General features: G+C 38.0%; 1 protein-coding gene across 3 annotated transcripts in view; it reads left to right on the top strand.

Moving 5' to 3' along the window:
* The first annotated feature begins 1,468 nt into the window (after positions 1-1,468).
* The window catches only part of LOC133663938 (solute carrier family 13 member 2-like), a 34,703-nt gene continuing 11,463 nt past the window's right edge, over positions 1,469-24,708 (top strand). For 2 of the 3 annotated variants that reach the window (XM_062068675.1, XM_062068674.1), the window contains exons 1-9: positions 1,469-1,646; positions 13,409-13,537; positions 13,627-13,763; positions 13,847-14,082; positions 14,157-14,195; positions 16,612-16,786; positions 21,159-21,281; positions 21,350-21,559; positions 23,385-23,479. In XM_062068675.1, coding sequence (XP_061924659.1) covers positions 1,545-1,646; positions 13,409-13,537; positions 13,627-13,763; positions 13,847-14,082; positions 14,157-14,195; positions 16,612-16,786; positions 21,159-21,281; positions 21,350-21,559; positions 23,385-23,479 — 1,246 coding nt within the window. In that variant the 5' untranslated portion in view covers positions 1,469-1,544. The remainder of the gene's footprint in view (positions 1,647-13,408; positions 13,538-13,626; positions 13,764-13,846; positions 14,083-14,156; positions 14,196-16,611; positions 16,787-21,158; positions 21,282-21,349; positions 21,560-23,384; positions 23,480-24,708) is intronic. The other variant, XM_062068676.1, reaches the window with a different exon arrangement.

Here is a 24,708-nt window from a genome sequence, read left to right as displayed (position 1 = left end):
GGTGTACTGTCACCACCTGTAACATTGCACCGTGACTTATTTTGAGTTTTTCGCTGTTTTCCTGTGTGTAGTGTTTTAGTTCTTGTCTTGCGCTCCTATTTTTGGTGGCTTTTTCTCTTTTTTTGTTATTTTCCTGTAGCAGTTTCATGTCTACCTTTGAGCGATATTTCCCGCATCTACTTTGTTTTAGCAATCAAGAATATTTCGGTTGTTTTTATCCTTCTTTGTGGGGACATCTTTGATTGTCATGTCATGTGGACGCCGTCTTTGCTCCACAGTAAGTCTTTGCTGTCGTCCAGCATTCTGTTTTTGTTTACTTTGTGGCCAGTTCAGTTTTAGTTTCGTTCTGCATAGCCTTCCCTAAGCTTCAATGCCTTTTCTTAGGGGCACTCACCTTTTTGTTTATTTTTGGTTCAAGCATTAGATATCTTTTGACCTGCACGCTGCCTCCCGCTGTTTCCGACATCTACAGAGCAATTAGCTACCGGCTGCCACCTACTGATATGGAAGAGTATTACACGGTTACTCTGCCGAGCTCTAGACAGCACCGACACTCAACAACAACACATCATTTGCAGACTATAATTAGTGGTTTGCAAAAAAATATTTTTAACCAAAATAGATGAAATTAGATAATCTTCCACGGCACACCAGACTGTATCCCAGTGTGCCGCGGCACAGTGGTTGATAAACACTGCCGTAAGCAACTGTCATTGAGGAAACTCAGCCACAAATGTCCCTCCACAAGTGATTACGTTTTACAATGAAAGGGGTTTAACAGCCAATAAATACATACCCAAGGTTTTTGCACCTAATAAAACAGGTTTTCACTTCTCGTTGCAGCGTTTTACTTTTGGGACTTTTCGCGATTCCAGAAGTCCGCAAACAGGGTTTTTTTTTGTTTTAGTTTTATTTGTCCTTTTTGAGATAATTGCTGCGTTCATTTGAATGCACACACCGTTTAAAAGGAGGAGTTGGACCTGGTTTGTCTTCATTTCTTCCTTGTGCAGAATTGAATGGGAATCACAACATTGTTTTTGGAAGTCACACCCACATGAGTCATTTACAAGGCCATTAACCTTGTTATCTAATGGTACTTTGGCCTGACGTTGTCCCTCTGCCTTGTCATTACGTCAAAACAAAACAAGCTGCTTTATTTTGGATCTGTATTCCCACGAGTATAATGGCCATTAATATGCATGACGGGACATTGCTGCATGTCTGCAGAAGTGAACATGAGATGGATGTTCTCGCTTCTCTCGCATCCACTTTCCTTTGCAGCGGCCTCTTCTAAGAGGCGAGATCGCGATGACTTTTCTCGTCTTTATGGTGTCCAGCTCCTTATCTTGTCACCTGCAAACTCAAGGTAGCACATGCGGCCCCCCTTTCCTCCTCTTGAGGTTAATGTTTGATGGCTCTCGCGGTGACATTTCAAGTATTTAAACTGTGATCTCATTTGATTCCAAAAGCCGTGTCACAAATCAATCTTTTTCCTGCCCGCCGTCTCGTTCAGTTCTTTGAATGTGTAGCACCGCTTCTACAAAATGGCTGGATTTCTCTCATGGCTGTGGAGGTATAGGAATTATCTTGTGATAGTCCTCGCACCTCTGCTACTGCTGCCTCTGCCTCTTGTCATACCCTCATCGGTAAGAATTTGTCACCTCTGGGATTGTTGGTGTTAAAGTAATGACCGGGGCAAAGTCTCTAAACGACAATGAGATCGCGACAATAATGAATGTGAAAAAAAAGCTAAAAGTTAAGCCAGAATTTTTCATAAAGCTATCATTAGATGTTGCAAGTGTACCCCGTGTAGTGTATTTTACTATGTTGGATGCATATACATGCATATATGTGTGTATATATATGTGTATATATATATACATATATATATATATATATATATATATATATATATATATATATATATATATATATATATATATATATATATATATATATATATATATATATATATATATATATATATATATATACACACATGTATATATATATGTATACATATATATATGTGTATATATATATATATATGTATATATATGTGTGTATATATATATATATATATATATATATATATATATATATATATATATATATATATATATATATGTATATATATATATATATATATATATATATATATATGTATATGTATATATATGTATATATATATGCATGTGTATGCATGTATATGCATCCAACATAGTAAAATACACTACACGGGGTACACTTGCAACATCTAATGTGTGTGTGACAATCAATGGTACTTAACTTAATATATATGTGTGTATATATGTATATATATAAGTGTGTGTATATATATATATATATGTATATATATATGTGTGTATATATATATGTATACACATATATAAGTGTGTGTATATACAGTATATATATATATACATATATATATTAGAGATGTCCGATAATATCGGCCGGCCGATATTATCGGCCGATAAATGCTTTAAAATGTAATATCGGAAATTATCGGTATCGTTTTTTTTATTATCGGTATCGGTTTTTTTATTTTTTATTTTTTTATTTTTATTTTTATTAAATCAACATAAAAAACACAAGATACACTTACAATTAGTGCACCAACCCAAAAAACCTCCCTCCCCCATTTACACTCATTCACACAAAAGGGTTGTTTCTTTCTGTTATTAATATTCTGGTTCCTACATTATATATCAATATATATCAATACAGTCTGCAAGGGATACAGTCCGTAAGCACACATGATTGTGCGTGCTGCTGCTCCACTAATAGTACTAACCTTTAACAGTTAATTTTACAAATTTTCATTAATTACTAGTTTCTATGTAACTGATTTTATATTGTTTTACTTTCTTTTTTATTCAAGAAAATGTTTTTAATTTATTTATCTTATTTTATTTTATTAATTTAAAAAAAAAAAGGACCTTATCTTCACCATACCTGGTTGTCCAAATTAGGCATAATAATGTGTTAATTCCACAACTGTATATATCAGTATCGGTATCGGTTGATATCGGTATCTGTAATTAAAGAGTTGGACAATATCGGAATATCGGATATCGGCAAAAAGCCATTATCGGACATCCCTAATATATATATATATGTATATGTATATATGTATATATATATATATATATATATATATATATATATATATATATATATATATATATATATATATATATATATGTCTTAATTAGATTATCCAAAAAATAGTGCTCGATACCGTGGTAGAGCGTAATATGTATGTGTGGGAAAAAATCACAAGACTATTTCATCTCTACAGGCCTGTTTCATGAGGGTGTTTCCTCAATCCTCAGGATTGAGGAAACACCCTCATGAAACAGGCCTGTAGAGATGAAATAGTCTTGTGATTTTTTCCCACACATACATATATATATATATATATATATACAAAACCCGTTTCCATATGAGTTGGGAAATTGTGTTAGATGTAAATATAAACGAAATACAATGATTTGCGAATCATTTTCAACCCATATTCAGTTGAATATGCTACAAAGACAACATATTTGATGTTCAAACTGATAAACATTTTTTTTTTGCAAATAATCATTAACTCCGATGATTATCTTGTGTGATGACTGCATTATGACGATAGTATATATTTGTTCCATGAGATGATTTAAGTGGACCCCGACTTAAACAAGTTGAAAAACTTATTGGGGTGTTACCATTTAGTGGTCAATTGTACGGAATATGTACTGTACTGTGCAATCTACTAATACAAGTCTCAATCAATTAATCAATCAATCAATCAATGAAACAAAAAAATTGAGCTGTTTGGCCACAATACAATAATACATATATATTAGGGGTGTGGGAAAAAATCGATTCGAATTCGAATCGCGATTCTCATGTTGTGCGATTCAGAATCGATTCTCATTTTTAAAAAAGCAATTAAAAAAAAAATTTTTTTTTAAATTTTTTTTTAAATTAATCAATCCAACAAAACAATACACAGCAATACCATAACAATGCAATCCAATTCCAAAACCAAACCCGACCCAGCAACACTCAGAACTGCAATAAACAGAGCAATTGAGAGGAGACACAAACACGACACAGAGCAAACCAAAAGTAGTGAAACAAAAATGAATATTATCAACAACAGTATCAATATTAGTTACAATTTCAACATAGCAGTGATTAAAAATCCCTCATTGACATTATCATTAGACATTTAGTTTATGAGATGCGATGCAACTGTAAGCCACTGTGACACTATTGTTAATTTTTAATTTTTATTTTTTTTATTAATGTTTGCAATGATAATATCAATGAGGGATTTTTAATCACTGCTATGTTGAAATTGTTACTAATATTGATACTGTTGTTGATAATATTCATTTTTGTCTCACTACTTTTAGATTGTTCCGTGTCATGTTTGTGTGTCCTCAATTGCTCTCAATTGCTCTGTTTATTGCTATTCCGAATGTTGCTGGGTCGGGTTTTGTTTTGAAATTGTATTGCATTATTATGGTATTGTTGTGTATTGTTTTCATTAAAAAAAAATAAAAAAAAATTACAATAAAAAAAGAAAAAAAATCGTTTTTGAATCGAGAATTGTGTTGAATTGGAAAAAATCGATTCTGAATCGAATCGTGACCCCAAGAATCGATTTTGAATCGAATCGTGGGACACCCAAAGATTCCCAGCCCTAATATATATGTATGCATATATATAAATATATATATATATATATGAGACAGCGACAAGTGACACACCAAACCAATTCCTGAGACATATGAGCAAAAGTTTGGGGTCACCCAAACAATTTTGTGGAATAGCCTTCATTTCTAAGAACAAGAATAGACTGTCGAGTTTCAGATGAAAGTTCTCTTTTTCTGGCCATTTTGAGCGTTTATTTGACCCCACAAATGTGATGCTCCAGAAACTCAATCTGCTCAAAGAAAGGTCAGTTTTGTAGCTTCTGTAACGAGCTAAACTGTTTTCAGATGTGTGAACATGATTGCACAAGGGTTTTCTAATCATCAATTAGCCTTCTGAGCCAATGAGCAAGCACATTGTACCATTAGAACACTGGAGTGATAGTTGCTGGAAATGGGCCTCTATACACCTATGTAGATATTGCACCAAAAACCAGACATTTGCAGCTAGAATAGTCATTTACCACATTAGCAATGTATAGAGTGTATTTCTTTAAAGTTAAGACTAGTTTAAAGTTGAAAAGTACAGTGCTTTTCCTTCAAAAATAAGGACATTTCAATGTGACCCCAAACTTTTGAACGGTAGTGTACATACTGTTAAATCACTGATGGTAACAAACAGTAAGGTGTTCTCATTATCTTTTTGGGTTAAAAAAAATGCAACAAAGTGTCAAGTGTTAGGTTGGTAAAAAAACAAAACATACTACAAGCATTTTTTAAAGGGGACCTATGATGGTCTTTCACTTTTATGACTTATAAATATTGTTACAAAAACAACGGCAAAGAGTCTAATCATAAGGTTTTGGAGGCTTCTGAACACTGTGTTTTTTAAACGGTGGATACAGTGTGACATCACAGTGTGGTGGACGTACTTATTTGGGTTTTTCTAGTTGATGCTGACGGGCAGCCTCCTCCTCCTCTATATTAAGTTTAAGAAGTTTATTTAGGATTGTGTCTGAAATAAAAATGACGGTTAAAGATATGTATTTAACATTGTACATTTTTAAAAGATAGGTTCTGATACTTTTGGAGAGGGTGGGGGTTTCACTTGCAACCTAAAGGGAAAGCCTCCACACATGAAGCGTTTGCAGACTTGCGTTTGTGACTGTTGATTAAAATTCACACAACATTTGAAACCAAAGCACATCCAATTCATATTATCTAGAGCAGTGGTTGTCAAACTTTTTTCACCAAGTACCACCTCAGAAAACACCATAATGACAAACAATAAAATACAGTAGCGTAGTATGCCTACATATTTATGAAAAACAAGGCAGAGGTTTTATTTAACAAGCATATTTAATATTTTTGGCCACTGTAACATCACACACAGTTTGAACAGTAATACTGTGTTATTACAATCTTTGCAAGCTGGGTAACATTTGCTGTGGTCTGGAACAACATGGCACACAAACAACAATCAGAAATGCAGCCAATATTACATACAGTTAATGTGTCATGAGACATGCAAATACAAATTAAATACGCAGAGGACATAAGTAAAGGAAATTAAATGTGCTCAAATATACCTAAAAACGAGGGATACTGATGCAATATGTACATACAGCTAGCCTAAATAGCATGTTAGCATCGATTAGCTTGCAGTCATTCACTGACCAAATATGCCTGATTAGCACTCAACACCTTTGTGCATTCACGCACAGCATAAAACTTTTGGTGGACAAAATGATACGAAGAAGGAGTGGCATAAAACACGTCTTTCTGTGGCAGCGTCGGAGAAAGTTGCACATGTAAACAAACTGTTGCGTCACAGTCCACACAACTTCGGTGAGTTCAAGAACCTCCGAGATTAGCTGGACAAAACGGCGCTCGTCAAGTACTCTCATCAGTGAAGCATGTTTAATATAAGCTTTGGGATTTTTAACAATTAGGGAGGTTTGTGTCATGTTTGTCCTGCTACAGAAACCATATTAAAACAAAAAATATATTTTCCCTCCACATTTTCCCATTTACATATGTGAAAAAGCTCTAGGGAGCCAACCTGTGATCTAAACAAAGGGTTCATATGTTGTCAATATTCAGTGTTTTATCCTTCATAGTTAATATTGTAAATCCCACATTCTTTATTTTCATGTACATTCTGGGTGTGTCGTTCAGTAAAAAAAAAAAAAAAATTCCATTCCATTTTTTTCAGGTGGTCTGTCATAACGTTTTTAGCATTCAATCAGACATTATTGTGAGGTTTTGTATATAGGTTCCTAAAAATAGATTCGGCACCCAAGTCAAAATAATTGCCCAGGCCTGTTCTAAGTGGAGCTTGTGGCCCTACAATGGTGAAAAAAAACACACACAAAAAAACACGTCTTTCTGTGGCAGCGTCGGAGAAAGTTAAACACAAGTAAACAAACTGTTGTGTCACAGTCCACACAACTACGGTGACTTCAAGGACCGGCGAAATTAGTAGGACAAAACGGCTCTCGCCAAATATTCTCATCAGTGAAGCATGTTTAATATGAACAGTGGGATTTTGAACAATTAGGGAGGTTTGTGTCGTGTTTGTCCTGCTACAGAAACCATATTAAAACAAAAAATATATTTTCCCTCCACATTTTCCCATTTACATACATACTGTATGTGAAAAAGCTCTAGGGAGCCAACCTGTGATCTAAACAAAGAGTTCATATGTTGTCAATATTCAGTGTTTTATCCTTCATAGTTAATATTGTAAATCCCACATTCTTTATTTTCATGTACATTCTGGGTGTGTCGTTCAGTAAAAAAAATAAAAAAATTCCATTCCATTTTTTCAGGTGGTCTGTCATAACGTTTTTAGCATTCAATCAGACATTATTGTGAGGTTTTGTATTAGGGTTCCTAAAAATAGATTTGGCCCCCAAGTCAAAATAATTGCCCAGGCCTGTTCTAAGTGGAGCTTGTGGCCCTACAATGGTGAAAAAAAACCCACACAAAAAAACACGTCTTTCTGTGGCAGCGTCGGAGAAAGTTAAACACATGTAAACAAACTGTTGTGTCACAGTCCACACAACTACGGTGACTTCAAGGACCGGCGAAATTAGTAGGACAAAACGGCTCTCGCCAAATATTCTCATCAGTGAAGCATGTTTAATATGAACAGTGGGATTTTTTACAATTAGGGAGGTTTGTGTCGTGTTTGTCCTGCTACAGAAACCATATTAAAACAAAAAATATATTTTCCCTCTACATTTTCCCTCTAGGGAGCCAACCTGTGATTTAAACAAAGGGTTCATATGTTGTCAATATTCAGTGTTTTATCCTTCATAGTTAATATTGTAAATCCCACATTCTTTATTTTCATGTACATTCTGGGTGTGTCGTTCAGTAAAAAAAAAAAAAATTCCATTCCATTTTTTTCAGGTGGTCTGTCATAACGTTTTTAGCATTCAATAGACATTATTGTGAGGTTTTGTATTAGTGTTCCTAAAAATAGATTCGGCCCCCAAGTCAAAATAATTGCCCAGGCCTGTTCTAAGTGGAGCTTGTGGCCCAACAATGGTGAAAAAAAAACACATGCAAGGAAGTGTGTTGAGACTTTTATAACATCTTAAAGCATTTGCACTGAATGGCATAACTAGACGTTCATGATATGGAGCATAAAAGACTCAGCAAATTAAGACAGCTATCTCTACGGAACCTTATCTTATAACAATAATCTTTTGACAATAGATAGTAGCTCCAATGGAATATTCCAGTAAATTACAATTCCAGCTTGTCAGCAGGATCTAATAAAAAAAAAACCCGTATTAACACATTTGAAAACGGCATCTAACCCCCAAACGGCTTCATTTGACACCCCAAAACGTTGAAGCAATGTTGGGTGAATGTGTTGATACCGGATGAAACTTTGTGTTTGTTTGGTGACAAACACACATTTCAGTGTAGCACTCGCCACAACAGCAACGCAACACTTCCTCGTTAACCACCAATCACAGTTTGAGCGAGATGCATTCAGGAACCCCGTGATTTTTAAACGTCAACATTACAGGACACCACAAGCAAGTCGTATAGGCTGGTTTTTATTTCTGATTGTTGAACTTATTACTTACTTACCGTATTTTTCGGACTGTAAGTCGCAGTTTTTTTCATAGTTTGGCCGGGGGTGCGACTTATACTCAGGGGCGACTTATGTGTGAAATTATTAACACATTACCGTAAAATATCAAATAATATTATTGAGCTCATTCACGTAAGAGACTAGACGTATAAGATTTCATGGGATTTAGCGATTAGGAGTGACAGATTGTTTGGTAAACGTATAGCATGTTCTATATGTTATAGTTATTTGAATGACTCTTACCATAATATGTTACGTTAACATACCAGGCACGTTCTCAGTTGGTTATTTATGCCTCATATAACGTACACTTATTCAGCCTGTTGTTCACTATTCTTTATTTATTTTAAATTGCCTTTCAAATGTCTATTCTTGGTGTTGGGTTTTATCAAATACATTTCCCCCAAAAATGCGACTTATACTCCAGTGCGACTTATATATGTTTTTTTCCTTCTTTATTATGCATTTTCGGCCGGTGCGACTTATACTCCGGAGCGACTTATACTCCGAAAAATACGGTACTCATAATATTGGAGTATTTAAAATTGCTATTCTGTTTAACTTGCACATAACAAAATTCTGTTTTTTTTTTAACACAATTTGCACGTTAAGTACCGGTTCGGTTTCTTTTTAAAGCAGCGATATCGGTTAAAATGTAAATGATACCAATCTATAGTAATATAGCTGTCAACTAAATAGATGTGAAACACTACTTAAATCAATTGTTTTATGTGATTGTTGCAGCCGTACAGACCTGAATTTGCCACAGCTTTTTTAGAACATTTTTGTAAAAGTTTTTATAGAATTAGGTCAATTTGTGATTTTGTGAATTTGCTATCAAGTGTTCCTTGTAACCTTAACCTAAAAAGTACAGGATTTCAATGTAAACTATCTCTTTAAAAAAATGGATTTCTATTTATTGTTTTAATTGGTTTTACCCTTTAAAATCGTTTTTAATCATATTTATTTTATATTGTTTTTATATTCTTTTTATATTTTTTGTTTTTTTTGTTTTTATTCAGTCATTGGTGGAGCTAAGGATAATATTTGAATATTGTTTTTAATATTGTTGTGCAGCACTTTGGAAACATTTCTGTTGTTTAAATGTGCTATACAAATAAAGTGGATTGGATTGCATTGGATATTGATGATTTACTTGTTTTATACGACTTAAAAGTGGACACTAGATGGCAGTAAAATCACATACTCCAAGCTCATCGTCATTAATGTATTGTTTTAATGCATGCAGGACAAATAATAGTAATAATTAATTACAGTTACAGAAAGAAACACCACAAGATGCAGACATTCTCCATGTATGTTTTTTACGCTGTTCGTCTTAAACTTTTTTCATTTTTGTTCCAACACATTTACCCCTGCACGTTAAGAGCATTTGTGAACTGTTGAGAGCGATCTATACCGCACATTTTTTATGGTAAACGAGAGACAATGAGAGACTATCATCACACTTCAACATCTCTAAAATGTAAACGCTGCCTTTTTGCCAGGTCAAATGAAAATACAGTATCTTCTTATTTGCCTTAACCTGGATGAATAAAGGTTAGATAAATACAAGTAAACTTGGAAGTGCAGACGTCAATGTGTTGATAAATGTTTTTATACTGCATTACCCAGAAGGCTTAGCGCTATAAAGGGGAACCTGAAGTAGGTCAGAGCCACGCAGGATTACGACAATTGTGCAGTATGAGCAATAAATAGTTTATATATTGTTACCCGTTGCTGTTCCTCCTTCGTCTTCACAAGAAACAACAAAGGTTTTTGATTAGACAGTTGACTAATTTGATTGCCGAATCTGCCGCTGATTGACTAAAAATTGCGGAGAAAGTGCTGGCATTGGACACAATTGCAAGGATTGTTCTAATTTGAATGAATTGGTGGGATTGTGACTTCTCGAAATCCTGGAGGGCCTGGTAAATCAATTAGCTGTATTCCTTTTTTGGAAGCTGTGAAAACTCACCCCAAATCACCCAAGAGGTTTACTTACTAAAGAAAATCAAGGGATAACATTAAAAACCTTTTAGATATTAATATCATGCTTACTTTTTCTCCATCCATCCATCTTCTTCTGCTTATCCGAAGTCGGGTCGTTCTTCCCGGGGAATCCTGAGGCGTTTCCAGGCCAGCTGGGAGACATAGTTTCTCCAACGTGTCCTGGGTCTTCCCCGTGGTCTCCTACCGGTCAGACGCGTCCTAAACACCTCCCCAGGGAGTGGTCCTGGGGGCATCCTGACCAGATGCAGAACCGCCTCATCTGGCTCCTTACGATGTGGAAGAGCAGCGGCTTTACTCTGAGCTTCTCACCTTGTCCCTAAGGGAGAGCCCCGCCACCTGACAGAGAAAACTAATTTCAGCTGCTTGTACCCGTGACCTTGTCCTTTTGGTCATAACCCAAAGCTCATGACCATAGGTGAGGATGGGAATGTAGATCAACCGGTAAATTTAGAGCTTTGCCTTCCGGCTCAGCTCCTTCTTCACCAAGACGGACCAAAGCGGAGTATGAATCCTTTTAAATACTGCACTTATCCGCCTGTCGATCTTAAAATCCACCCTTCTCTCACTTGTAAACAAGACTCTGAGGTACTTTAACTCCTCCACCTGGGGTAGAACTTCCACTCTTTTCCGGGCGAGGACCATGTACTCAGACATGGAGGTGCTGCTTTTTTATCCCAGTCCCTTCACGATCAGCTGTGAACCGACCCAGTGAGAGCTGAAGATCCTGGCCAGATGGAGCCAGCAGAACCACATCGTCCGCAAAAAGCAGAGACCAAATCCTGCAGCCACCAAACGCCGTGACTCCACCTAAAATTTCTGTTCATAAAAGTTGTAAACAGAATTGGTAACAAAGGGCAGCCCTGCCGGAGTCCAACCCCCCACCAGAAACGGGTTCGACTTACTTGCGGACCAAGCTCCGACACTGATTATACGAGGAGAGGACCGCCACAATCAGGCGGTTTGATACCTCATGCTTTCTGTGCACTCCCCACAGGACTTCCCGAGGGACACTGTCGAATACCTTCTCCAAGTCCACAAAACACTGGTTGGGCAAACTCCCATGCACCCTCAAGGATCCTGCAGAGAGTATAGAGCTGGTCCACAGAAAACCACACCAGTCCTCCTGCATCCTTACCTTTCTTTGTTCCATGAAATGTGTTTGTTGTGATGGCAGCCATTTTTAATGAGACAGAAAGAGGCTGCATGGCCACACCCCAACACGTAATACATCATTGGAAAGCTATGGCAGTTCTCCGTAAGGAACACTAGGACTCAATAGAGAAATGTGTAGTGATTTTTTATAGATTTATGTGATTTGTTAGAATTTGCCCATAGTTGAATGAACGTTTTCTTTTTTAAAGAGCGAAGCCAACGGGGATCCATCCAAATAAAATCCAATTTGCGACTTTTTCCACCTCAAAGTAAAAGGCTAAAACTCTGACATGAAAAAAATAAACATGGTAGAGATGTGATAGTTTAGTGAGGTCTTCGGATCTGCAAGATTGATGAAGATTGATTGAAGATCGAATCAGACTCCTCCGAATCGAATCGTTCAATAGTCTAAGACATTCTTAGGCACATGTAAAACGTCAAAGGAATTAAGCAAAAACTAGCGTGTATAACAAGTGTAGAAACAACGTGTACAAAGGTGAATTACTGTGCTCGATACGCAGCTGCAGCCAGGGGGTGAAGCGGCAAAGGCCTGGAATGGGAGAAAGGTGCCTGTGTGCGTGTTTGTGTCGTGTCCTTAGATGCGTGTGTCCATAAACCCGGGAAGTCATTTCATCTGGCGCCATAATCTTGGTGCCTCTTTCCGCAGAGTGTCATCACTATAACACGTATGGAGACTACCGGGATTTATTCCCAAACAGCAAACGATCGACAGGTGTCCATGAGGGAAGGGGGAAGGGATTTCAGAGCAGCTCATCGCAACGATCCGGATTTTCCAGAAGCGGCCTTTCCAAGAAGAATGTAGATTAGGATATTTGGGTTAGGCCGAGTCAATACATTCCAAGACTCTATTTGTCCGTTCCTGGTCCTCAAATTGATTCTCCACAATGTTATCTACTTTACGATTTAGTTCAGAAATCGCCTCAGTCTGAGTGCCTACAGCCCTGCCTATCCCATCAATCATGACAGGTAGCATCTCGGTGCCTTGAACGGTTGCCCTCGTCTTCTGTATTTGTCAATACACCAGGGCAACGCTCAATCCAATCAGCAGATGCCCTGTTATCAAATTTCCGAATAGGTAGAAAGCTTTGATGTCCTCAACGAAGAGAATCGCCAGGCACATGACCCTCCACTTCTCCCAAGTGTCCATTGTGAATCCAGTAGCAAACATTCTGTCAAGGACAGACAGGTATCTCCGAACCCGAGCTTCTCTGAAAATCTTGTCAATTGCTTTTAGAAATCAGTCTATCAATTCCATGTCTAGATTTGGGAAACAGTGCGGAGAGACGAGACATAGAAGCAAAGTAGGGAAAAATAAGGGAGAGGGAAGGGAAGTGTTTGCCTTTGTTGAGAGCAAGCAAGAAGAAAAACATCAAACCACCAATGATGTCATTGGCACCTCGGGAAGTTATGTTCTGGTAAACTGAATTTGTGTATGAAGAAATCTATTATGTCCTTACAGCAGGCAAAATGTGGCTATGTGATCATCCTGATGGCGTTGTACTGGTGCACGGAATGCATCCCTCTGGCTGCCACGGCTCTGCTGCCTGTCATTCTGTTCCCCATGATGAAGATCATGGAGTCGGATGAGGTATGTCTCCTCGTACGGCATATCACATAAGCAGGCAGACCTCTTGCCAAGTTCCATCGTTTGGTAACGTTTTGTTCACTCTGACGCAGGTGTGTATTCAGTACTTGAAAGACTCCAACATGCTCTTCATTGGTGGCTTGCTGGTGGCCATCGCCGTGGAGCACTGGAACCTGCACAAGAGGATCGCCCTCAAGGTTCTGATTTTTGTTGGGGTCAAGCCTTCGCTGTAAGAGCAGTTGTCCTAGTGCGCCATGCAAGTACCACACGGTTTCAGCCCCAGTCCTGAATTGGTTTCGCCGCTTTCTCCAGCCTGATGATCGGCTTCATGGGCACCACAGCCTTCCTGTCCATGTGGATCAGTAACACAGCCTCCACGGCCATGATGCTGCCCATCGCCAACGCCGTGCTGCAGCAGCTCAACGACTCTGAGGCCAACGCCGAAAAGAGAGCTCATGCGCTCAGTACCAAGGACGGCCTGGAGAACCAGAGCTTTGAGATGAGCGAGACCAATGAACGCAAACCAAATGGCAGCACCGTCAACATGGGTGAGTTGAAACAGTTTTTTTTAAAAACAACACTTGTCATTGGTTCCTGATCTTCTCTTTGTGTGCCCTTTTAGATACAGTGGTCATGGATGAGACAGACCATGATATATCAAGTAGGTTTTTTGTTTGTTTTTGGAATATTTCCCGTACAACTTTTTTACTTACGATTCGATACCGATATTAATTCGATACGATATCAGCGCGAATCATGCATGCTTTTATTTTTTTGTAGTGTGTAGTTTTAGAAAAGGATTGATCAAAATAAATGACTGAAACAGTAAACAATGGTAGTTATGAAAAACTCCAACCTACTTATTTACTAGAAAAGACTTATGCTCTCTTTACATAGAAGTGGAATGGTAATTATCTTTTTAGTCACACCTGGTCGTCACAATAAGCTCACAATGCAGACAGTTGAATGATGCGGACACATTTGTTACTGGATACTTTCCAATACGCTTTTGCCTTTGTATCCGTTAGTATTATGCAACTATAATTATTTGATACTTGTTTGTATTGACAAATGTGCTGTTTTAGACTGCAATATTGTTCAATTAAGGACACCCATGACATACTTCTAGCTGGTGGGCTGTTGTGTGCTTAGCTGTTGTGTAGCTGCTAACTCCTAGCAGCCCATAGCCATGTTTACCTTTTGTAAATGTCTTGACTAAAATAGAAGAAAAGACTAACCTTTTGTGCTTATTGGAGGACATTTAGATGTCCAGCTCTGTATAAGTCCGATACTTTTTTTGTGCCGATATCGGGACGATATCTGATATCAATATTAGCTGGGACACCCACAGTATTTATTGCCTGTAGGCAAGCATATGTAGACATCGTGACATGAAAATAATTATGATATCATGTCACCTTCTTAAAATAAGAGCACATACCCTAACCCAGTCCTTCTCAAATAGCAACATGCTTTTTTTTTTGCCATACCAGAATTTGATGAAGCATATGTAGCACACTGTAACCACAGTGGGAGACGAGGAAAGACTAGTGTGTTTTTTTGTTTTTATAAATCTGCCATTTTGTCACCATGTAGTAGACATGAGTAGTAAATGACCTTTTATTACTTACTGAATGCACAGCATCTACAGTATTTATATGACCTGATGCAAACAACCTTCCCTAGTCATGGTTCAAGAAAATCCAACCAACACAAAATGTCAACAGACACGGTCACTGAACTTTGTGGATTTTATAAAAAAACATCTGTTCACCATAAAATACTCAAAATTACAACCATTTATGTTGGGAAACATGCAAGACACTCTTTACACTTTAGCATTTCAGCTGCTTTCTGATTGATTGCAAAACTTTAAGGGGATACTCACGAAGTAAACAAAGTAGAAGTCAAACTCTCACATGCACTTAATATCCAATTATATTGATTATATACTGAACAAACATATAAATGCAACACTTTTGTTTTTGCTCCCATTTTTCATGACTTGAACTCAAAGATCGAAAACTTTTACTATATATTTGCAACACATCTCCTTGGCATAGAGTTGACCAGGTTGTTGATTGTGGCCTGTGGACTGTTGGTCCACTCCTCTTCAATGGCTGTGCCAAGTTGCTCCTCTCCAACGTGCCAGACCCCATCGAATGATGAGCATTTTCCCACTCAAGTCGGGTACGACGACAAACTAAAGTCAGGCGACGAGCATGCAGATGAGCTTCCCTGAGACGGTTTCTCACAGTTTGTGCAGAAATTATTTGGTTATCCAAACCATTTCTTGCAGCAGCTGTCCGGATGGCTAGTCTGAGACGATCATGGAGGGGTACCTGCTAGAGGAGGAGGTCCTGGGCTTGTTTGGTTTCACGTGGTCTGCAGTTGTGAAGCCGGTTGGATGTACTGCCAAATTCTCTGAAATGCCTCTGGAAACGCCTTTATGGTAGAGAAATGAACATTCAATTCACGGGCAACAGCTCTGGTGGACATTCCTGCAGTCAGCATGCCAACTGCTCCCTCAAAACTTGCGACATCTGTGGCATTGGGCTGTGTGACAAAACTGCACATTTCAGAGTGGCCTTTTTGTCGTGGGCAGCCTAAGGCGCACCTGTGCAATAATCATGCTGTTTATTCAGCATCTTGATATGCCACACCTGTGAGGTGGGATGGATTAGATTATCTTGGCAAAGAAGAAATGCTCACTGACACAGACTTAGATTTGTGAACAATATTTGAGAGGAATAGGTCTTTTGTGTATGTAGTAAAAGTTTTAGATCTTCGAGCTCAACTCACGAAAAATGGGAGCAAAAACAATTGTTGCATTAATATTGAAAACAAAATAAATAATATATTTATATATATATATATATATATATATATATATATATATATATATATATATATATATATATATATATATATATATATATATATATATATATATATATATATATATATATATATATATACATATATATAAATGAAAAATGTGCAATAGTCCACAGGTTTAAAGGCAATGCTTTAAAGAATGTTCCCCTGAAAGTTTCCCTCTAAATGTCTCCTCCCAGAAGTTGGAGTGGGCAGCACAGAGACAATGGAGCAGAAAAGAATCAAGAGGGAGCAGAGGTACACGAAGCTGACCAAAGGCATGAGTCTGAGCGTGTGTTACGCTGCAAGCATCGGAGGGACCGCGACCCTCACTGGAACTACGCCCAATGTCATCCTGATGGGCCAGATTGATAAGTACGTACTATCAATATCTATATTGCTTACTTTCCGATGGTGCATCTTGTTATTGTGCTAACACTACAACTTACAATGTCTTGCCCATGTCGTAAACATAATAAACTATAGACACAGCACACATATGCCCCCTTGTGGCTGGTAGTGGTACGTGAGCAATATTAGATCAATCGGATTCAGTTCGGATTCTCTTCGCCAAAGTTGAACAAACATTACTAATTGCTATGGAAGTATAAAGATCAAGAGTCCCGATACAACTGTTTCACTTCCGATACGATACCGATATTGGAGCTTTAATTGTAGACCAAAACCGATATTAATCAGATATGATATCAGCGGAAATCATGCAAAAACCAAAACCAGTAAAGTTGGCACATTGTGTAATTCGTAAATAAAAACAGAATACAATGTTTTGAAATTAATTTTCAACTTATATTCAATTGAATAGACTGCAAAGACAAGATATTTAATGTTCGAACTGAGAAACGTAATTTTATTTTGCAAATAATCATTAACTTAGAATTTAATGGCAGCAACACATTGCAAAAAAGTTGGCACAGGGGCATTTTTACCACTGTGTTACATGGCCTTTCCTTTTAACAACACTCAGTAAACGTCCACAGTGTCCAAAAACAATTTGAAACGTGGACTCGTCAGACCACAGAACACTTTTCCACTTAGCATCAGTGCATCTTAGATGAGTTCGGGCGCAGCGAAGCCGGCGGCGTTTCTGGGTGTTGTTGATAAATGGCTTTCGCTTTGCATAGTAGAGTTTTAACTCACACTTACAGATGTAGCAACCAACTGTAATTACTGACAGTGGTTTTCTAAAGTGTTCCTGAGCCCATGTGGTGATATCCTTCACACACTGATGTCGGTTTTTGATGCAGTACCGTCTGAGGGATCCAAAGTCACGGGCATTCAATGTTACGTGCAGTGATTTCTCCAGATTCTCTGAACCTTTTGATGATATTACAGACCTTAGATGGTGAAACCCCTAAATTCCTTGCAATAGCTCGTTGAGAAATGTTGTTCTTAAACTGTCGGACAATTTGCTCACGCATTTGTTCACAAAGTGGTGACCCTCGCCCCGTCCTTGTTTGTGAATGACTGAGCATTTCATGGAAGCTGCTTTTACACCCAATCATGGCACCCACCTGTTCCCAATTAGCCTGTTCACCTGTGGAATGTTCCAAATAAGTGTTTGATGAGCATTCCTCAACTTTCTCAGTCTTTTTTGCCACCTGTGCCAGTTTTTTTGAAACATGTTGCAGGCATCAAATTCCAAATGAGCTAAAATTTGCAAAAAATACATGTATTTGCAGTGTATTCAATTGAATATAGGTGAAAAAGGATTTGCAAATCATTGTATTCTGTTCTTATTTACCATTTACAGAAGGTGCCAACTTCTCTGATTTTGGGTTTTGTAAATAAACGGACAATATTAGGTCACAATTATTTTACTAAAAAGTAAGTAAAGCAATAATATACAAAATTATATGCTTTGAAAAATAAAGTGTACCATATTGTTCATAAAATGTCAGGCTTTTCTCCGCAATGTCCAACAGTCAGAAAGTGGTCCTCTCAGTAAATGAGGAATTCATGAGATTCAGGTGATTCCTTTTGGTCCATTTCAGCTGTAAATAACAATAAGTAAATAATAAATGTCAGTGTTTTGAAGCTTTTCAGGTGGAATTCTTTCCCATTCTTGCTTGATGTACAGCTTAAGTTGTTCAATCTGAGATGAGCTCGGGCCCAGCGAAGCCGGCGGCGTTTCTGGGTGTTGTTGATAAATGGCTATCGCGTTGCATAATAAAGTTTTAACTTGCACTTACAGATTTAGCGACAAACTGTAGTTACTGACAGTGGTTTTCTGAAGTGTTCCTGACGCCATGTGGTTTATATATCCGCCCCCGAAAAAGGTTCCTGATCACTTGGAAAAGTCCCACCCAGCTTGGAGGAACTCGGAAAGGTTCCTGAAGAAGTAGTTGTTGGTGGAAACACAGGGGAGAGCTTTATTTACTGGGAAAGTTCCTGCGGTGGAAAAGGTCCTATGACTTCAACATCTTGGCTTGTGAAAACAGTCCTATATTTCCCAACCAATAAGCGATAACAAATATTTCGCCTGTCTCGGGTTCGAATCAAGCGGAAGAAATTTAAGTAGGGGTGTCAAAAAAATATCAATTATGTGTAACGATTCTCAATCGACTCAAAAAAAAAGCAAAAACAAAAATCGAATAAATAAAAAATTAGGGATGTCCGATAATGGCTTTTTGCCGATATCCGATATTCCGATATTGTCCAACTCTTTAATTACCAATACCGATATCAACCGATACCGATATCAACCGATATATGCAGTCGTGGAATTAACACATTATTATGCCTAATTCGGACAGCCATGTATGGTGAAGATAAGGTACTTTTTAAAAAAAATAATGAAATAAGATAACTAAATTAAAAACATTTTCTTGAATAAAAAAGAAAGTAAAACAATATAAAAACAGTTACATAGAAACTAGTAATTAATGAAAATGAGTAAAATTAACTGTTAAAGGTTAGTACTATTAGTGGACCAGCAGCATGCACAATCATGTGTGCTTACGGACTGTATCCCTTGCAGACTGTATTGATATATATTGATATATAATGTAGGAACCAGAATATTGATAACAGAAAGAAATGGGGGGAGGGTTTTTTTTTTGGGTTGGTGCACTAATTGTAAGTGTATCTTGTGTTTTTTATGTTGATTTAATAAAAAAAAAAAAAAAAAAAAAAAACCTGATACAGATAATAAAAAAACCGATACCGATAATTTCCGATATTACATTTTAACGCATTGATATTTTCGGACATCCCTATAAAAAATTAAAAGTTTTTTCCCCAAATCTGTCCAGTCCAGCCACTTTCAGGGGTGTCGCTAGGGATTTTGGGCCCCATGAAAAGAATCTTTACAGGGCCCCCTGTATTATAACTTCATCATCAATACGGGCCTCTCTGGGCCCCCCTCCATCATGGGCCCCTAGAATCCGTCTCCTTTACCCCCCCTTTTCGGTGCCCCTGGCCACTTTTGTAGATGTTTGGGTATGATTTTATCACACAAAACCAGTGTCAGATTCAAACACTGATGACATCTATTAAACGAGACAAGAAGCAAAGAATCAAACAGAGGCAGAATTCAATTTTGCTCAATTGAGGAGAAAGGTGTCGACCTGTAACCTCTTACAGTGTCAACCACGCTCTGGCGAAAGATTGTACGCCACCTCTTTTTATTTGGACTTTCCCTGTTTACATAACAACATCTGTTTCTATAGGAATGAGGAGTATGTAAGCAGTCACTGTTTTCGGTCACATTAACACAAAAGAAAAAGATGCCTCGGGCTTGGGCTAGTCCTGGATTCAGCTTGAGCAGGTCTTCGATGACAATAGATAAGCCCCTCCCGTCTCCTCCCATCGTACACAATGGAATTTTCCAAGCCTTTGCTTGGTGCAACAAAGACAGCCTCTTGTCTGTTCATTGGGAACTCAGGGAACGGAAAGTTTTTTGATAATTTACATACAATTTTTCTGACAACCAGTTTTCTTTCTTTATGTACACTACCGTTCAAAAGTTTGGGGTCACATTGAAATGTCCTTATTTTTGAAAGAAAAGCACCAATGAAGATAACTTGAAACTAGTCTTAACTTTAAAGAAATACACTCTATACATTGCTAATGTGGTAAATGACTATTCTAGCTGCAAATGTCTGTTTTTTGGTGCAATATCTACATAGGTGTATAGAGGCCCATTTCCAGCAACTATCACTCCAGTGTTCTAATGGTACAATGTGTTTGCTCATTGGCTCAGAAGGCTAATTGATGATTAGAAAACCCTTGTGCAATCATGTTCACACATCTGAAAACAGTTTAGCTCGTTACAGAAGCTACAAAACTGACCTTCCTTTGAGCAGATTGAGTTTCTGGAGCATCACATTTGTGGGGTCAATTAAACGCTCAAAATGGCCAGAAAAAGAGAACTTTCATCTGAAACTCGACAGTCTATTCTTGTTCTTAGAAATGAAAGGCTATTCCACAAAATTGTTTGGGTGACCCCAAACTTTTGAACGGTAGTGTATTTTATGGAGGAATGTAGTTCATCATAGAACTGCAACTCAATATTATTAAAAAAAAGTATTGATTATGAATAGAAAATCGTTTTGAATCAAGAATCGATTCTGAATCGAATCGTTACCCACAAGAATCGAACCGAATGGTGTCCAAAGATTCACAGCCCTGATTATAAGAATGTATTTTTTCATGCTTCTCTCTGTTTTTACACAATAATTGCTGATGTTTTGTAATCTCAACTGTTATTTCTTATCTTCGTCCACAGACTATTTCCAGACAACGGCGGGGTAATCAATTTCGCCAGCTGGTTTGGCTTTGCATTCCCCAACATGATTTTAATGCTGGTATTAACGTGGCTTTGGCTGCAGTTCATGTTTCTGGGCTTTAAGTAAGTAGCCTTTTATATACGTTTTACCGCCACAACGCTGTCATTTATTTCTCACTCTCCTCCGCCAGCTTCAGAAAGTCATTTGGATGTGGCGTAAAAAGCGCAGGTGATAAGGAGGCCTACCAGGTAATCAAAGATGAGTACAAAAAGTTGGGCAAGATGAGCTTCGCTGAGACCAGTGTGCTGGTTATCTTCACGCTGCTGGTTCTTCTGTGGTTTACCAGGGAGCCTGGCTTCATACCAGGCTGGGCCACTGTACTCTTCAACCAAAACAAAAAGTGAGTGCTGCCAGAAATATATTCTAGTACAGGGGTGTCCAAACTGTTGGACTTGGGGGCCACATTGGGCTCAAAAAATTTGGCCGGGGGCCGAAAGTTGACTGCATATATATATATATATATATATATATATATATATATATATATATATATATATATATATATATATATATATATATATATATATATATATATATATATATATATATATATATATATATATATGTATATATATATATATATATATATATTAGTGTTGTCCCTATACCAATATTTTACCAAAATATATTTCGGTACTTTTTCTGTACTTTACGGTACTTTTCTAAATAAAAGGCACCACAAAAAATTTCATTATTGGCTTTATTTTAACTGGGAGGAGCTGGACGAAGTGGGAAGTCCGGGCTTCTCTGCTTAGGCTGCTGCCCCCGCGAACCGACCTCAGATAAACGGAAGAAGATGGATGGATGGATGGATAGAAGATGCTGGAAAATATAATCCGATACTTAATTTTGTTCCTGACATCGAACTAATCCATCTACTGATATAATTATAATATATCAATATCGGATTGAGACATCCCTAATTCATATGTAACTTCTTGGCAAATATTGACCTACACTTGATTGTTTATATTGTGTTTTTAAATACAAAATCCAAAACCAGTGAAGTTGGGACGTTGTGTAAATGGTAAATAAAAACAGAATACAATGATTGGAAAATCCTTTTTAATTTATATTCAAGTGAGTACACTACAAAGACAATATATTTAATGTTCGAACTGAGAAACTTAATTTATTTTTGTAAATAATCATTAACTTATAATTTAATGGCACCAACACATTGCAAAAAAGTTGGCACAGGGGCATTTTTACCACTGTGTTACATGGCCTTTCCTTTTAACAACACTCTCAGGAGACCATTTTTTCAAGCTTTTCTAGTGGAATTCTTTCCCATTCTTGCTTGATGTACAGCTTAAGTTGTTCAACAGTCCGGGGGTCTCCGTTGTGGTATTTTAGGCTTCATATTGCGCCACACATTTTCAATGGGAGACAGGTCTGGACTACAGGCAGGCCAGTCTAGTACCCGCACTCTTTTAGTAAGAAGCCACGCTGTTGTAACACGTGGCTTGGCATTGTCTTGCTGAAATAAGCAGGGGCGTCCATGATAACGTTGTTTTGATGCAACATATGTTGCTCCAAAACCTGTATGTACCTTTAACGGTGCCTTCACAGATGTGTAAGTTACCCATGTCTTGGGCACTAATACACCCCCATACCATCACACATGCTGGCTTTTGAACTTTGCGCCTAGAACAATCCGGATGGGTCTTTTCCTCTTTGGTCCGGAGGACACGACGTCCACAGTTTCCAAAAACAATTTGAAATGTGGACTCGTCAGACCACAGAACACTTTTCCACTTTGCATCGATCCATCTTAGATGAGCTCGGGCCCAGGCATCAAATTCCAAATGAGCTAATATTTGCAAAAAACAACAACGTTTATCAGTTCGAACATTAAATATGTTGTCTTTGCAGTCTATTCAATTGAATATAAGTTGAAAAGGATTTGCAAATAATTGTATTCTGTTTTTATTGACCATTTACACAACGTGCCAACTTCACTGGTTTTGGGTTTTGTAAAACAGAGAGGAATATTTAAAGTGATCTAATTGTACACGCAAGACTGGAAACAGAAAATATAATGTGAAACTTTAATAAATAATATTTTTAATTTGTTTTTGCATTAAGTGTTTTTGAGGTCTGGTTTAATGTTCTATTAAGTCTACATGACTTCCTGTTGTTAATATTTTATTTTGACCCATCAGGTACGTGACAGATGGCACGGTGGCCATATTCATGTCGGCACTGTTCTTCTGCATCCCCTCCAGACTTCCAAGACGGGGCCGCAGGTCAGATGACGGTAGGCCAGCCATGTTATATAACGTATATATATATATTGCTGCAGCTGTTATATATACTGTAATATTGTACATGGTAATTGGGATTTGTTATATATTGTATATTTTATATAATAATATAATATAATAATATATCAGTATATATTATATACTGTAAATATAATATGTAAATATTACATTTATGTTATATTGCTACCATGGTACATTTTTAGTCTACTTTATACCTTTGTTTTCGTCCTCTTTTTGTGTCTTTGTATGCATTATCCTTTCCATCCTTTGTAACTGAGCTACTGTGTGGAAGAGTTTCCCTTGTGGATCATTAAAATTTGTCTAATTCTAAGTCTAAGCATGCAAAATATAGAAGGTGCATTAACACTCTTAAGGGTCGATAATCAGGCCCTATTGGGACGTCTATGTTATTAGTTTGCCCAACCAGTCTACATGTGCTATGTGGACTTGGAGAAGGCATTTGACCGTGTCCCTCTGGAAGTCCTGTGGGGAGTGCTCAGAGAGTATGGGGTATCGGACTGTCTGATTGTGGCGGTCCGCTCCCTGTACGATCAGTGTCAGAGCTTGGTCCGCATTGCTGGCAGTAAGTCGGACACGTTTCCAGTGAGGGTTGGACTCCGCCAAGGCTGCCCTTTGTCACCCATTCTGTTCATAACTTTTATGGACAGAATTTCTAGGCGCAGTCAAGGTGTTGAGGGGATCCGGTTTGGTGGCTGCAGGATTAGGTCTCTGCTTTTTGCAGATGATGTGGTCCTGATGGCTTCATCTGGCCAGGATCTTCAGCTCTCACTGGATCGGTTCGCAGCGACTGGGATGAGATTTAGCACCTCCAAGTCCGAGTCCATGGTTCTCGCCCGGAAAAGGGTGGAGTGCCATCTCCGGGTTGGGGAGGAGACCCTGCCCCAAGTGGAGGAGTTCAAGTACCTCGGAGTCTTGTTCACGAGTGAGGGAAGAGTGGATCGTGAGGTCGACGGGCGGATCGGTGCGGCGTCTTCAGTAATGCGGACGCTGTATCGATCCGTTGTGGTGAAGAAGGAGCTGAGCCGGAAGGCAAAGCTCTCAATTTACCGGTCGAGCTACGTTCCCATCCTCACCTATGGTCATGAGCTTTGGGTTATGACCGAAAGGACAAGATCACGGGTACAAGCGGCCTAAATGAGTTTCCTCCGCCGGGTGGCGGGTCTCTCCCTTAGAGATAGGGTGAGAAGCTCTGTCATCCGGG

This window comes from Entelurus aequoreus, linkage group LG13 (genome assembly GCF_033978785.1).
Source record: "Entelurus aequoreus isolate RoL-2023_Sb linkage group LG13, RoL_Eaeq_v1.1, whole genome shotgun sequence".
NCBI classification, from domain to species: domain Eukaryota; kingdom Metazoa; phylum Chordata; class Actinopteri; order Syngnathiformes; family Syngnathidae; genus Entelurus; species Entelurus aequoreus.
Note: the sequence above shows the minus strand (reverse complement) of the source record. Positions and strands in the feature narration are given on the sequence as shown.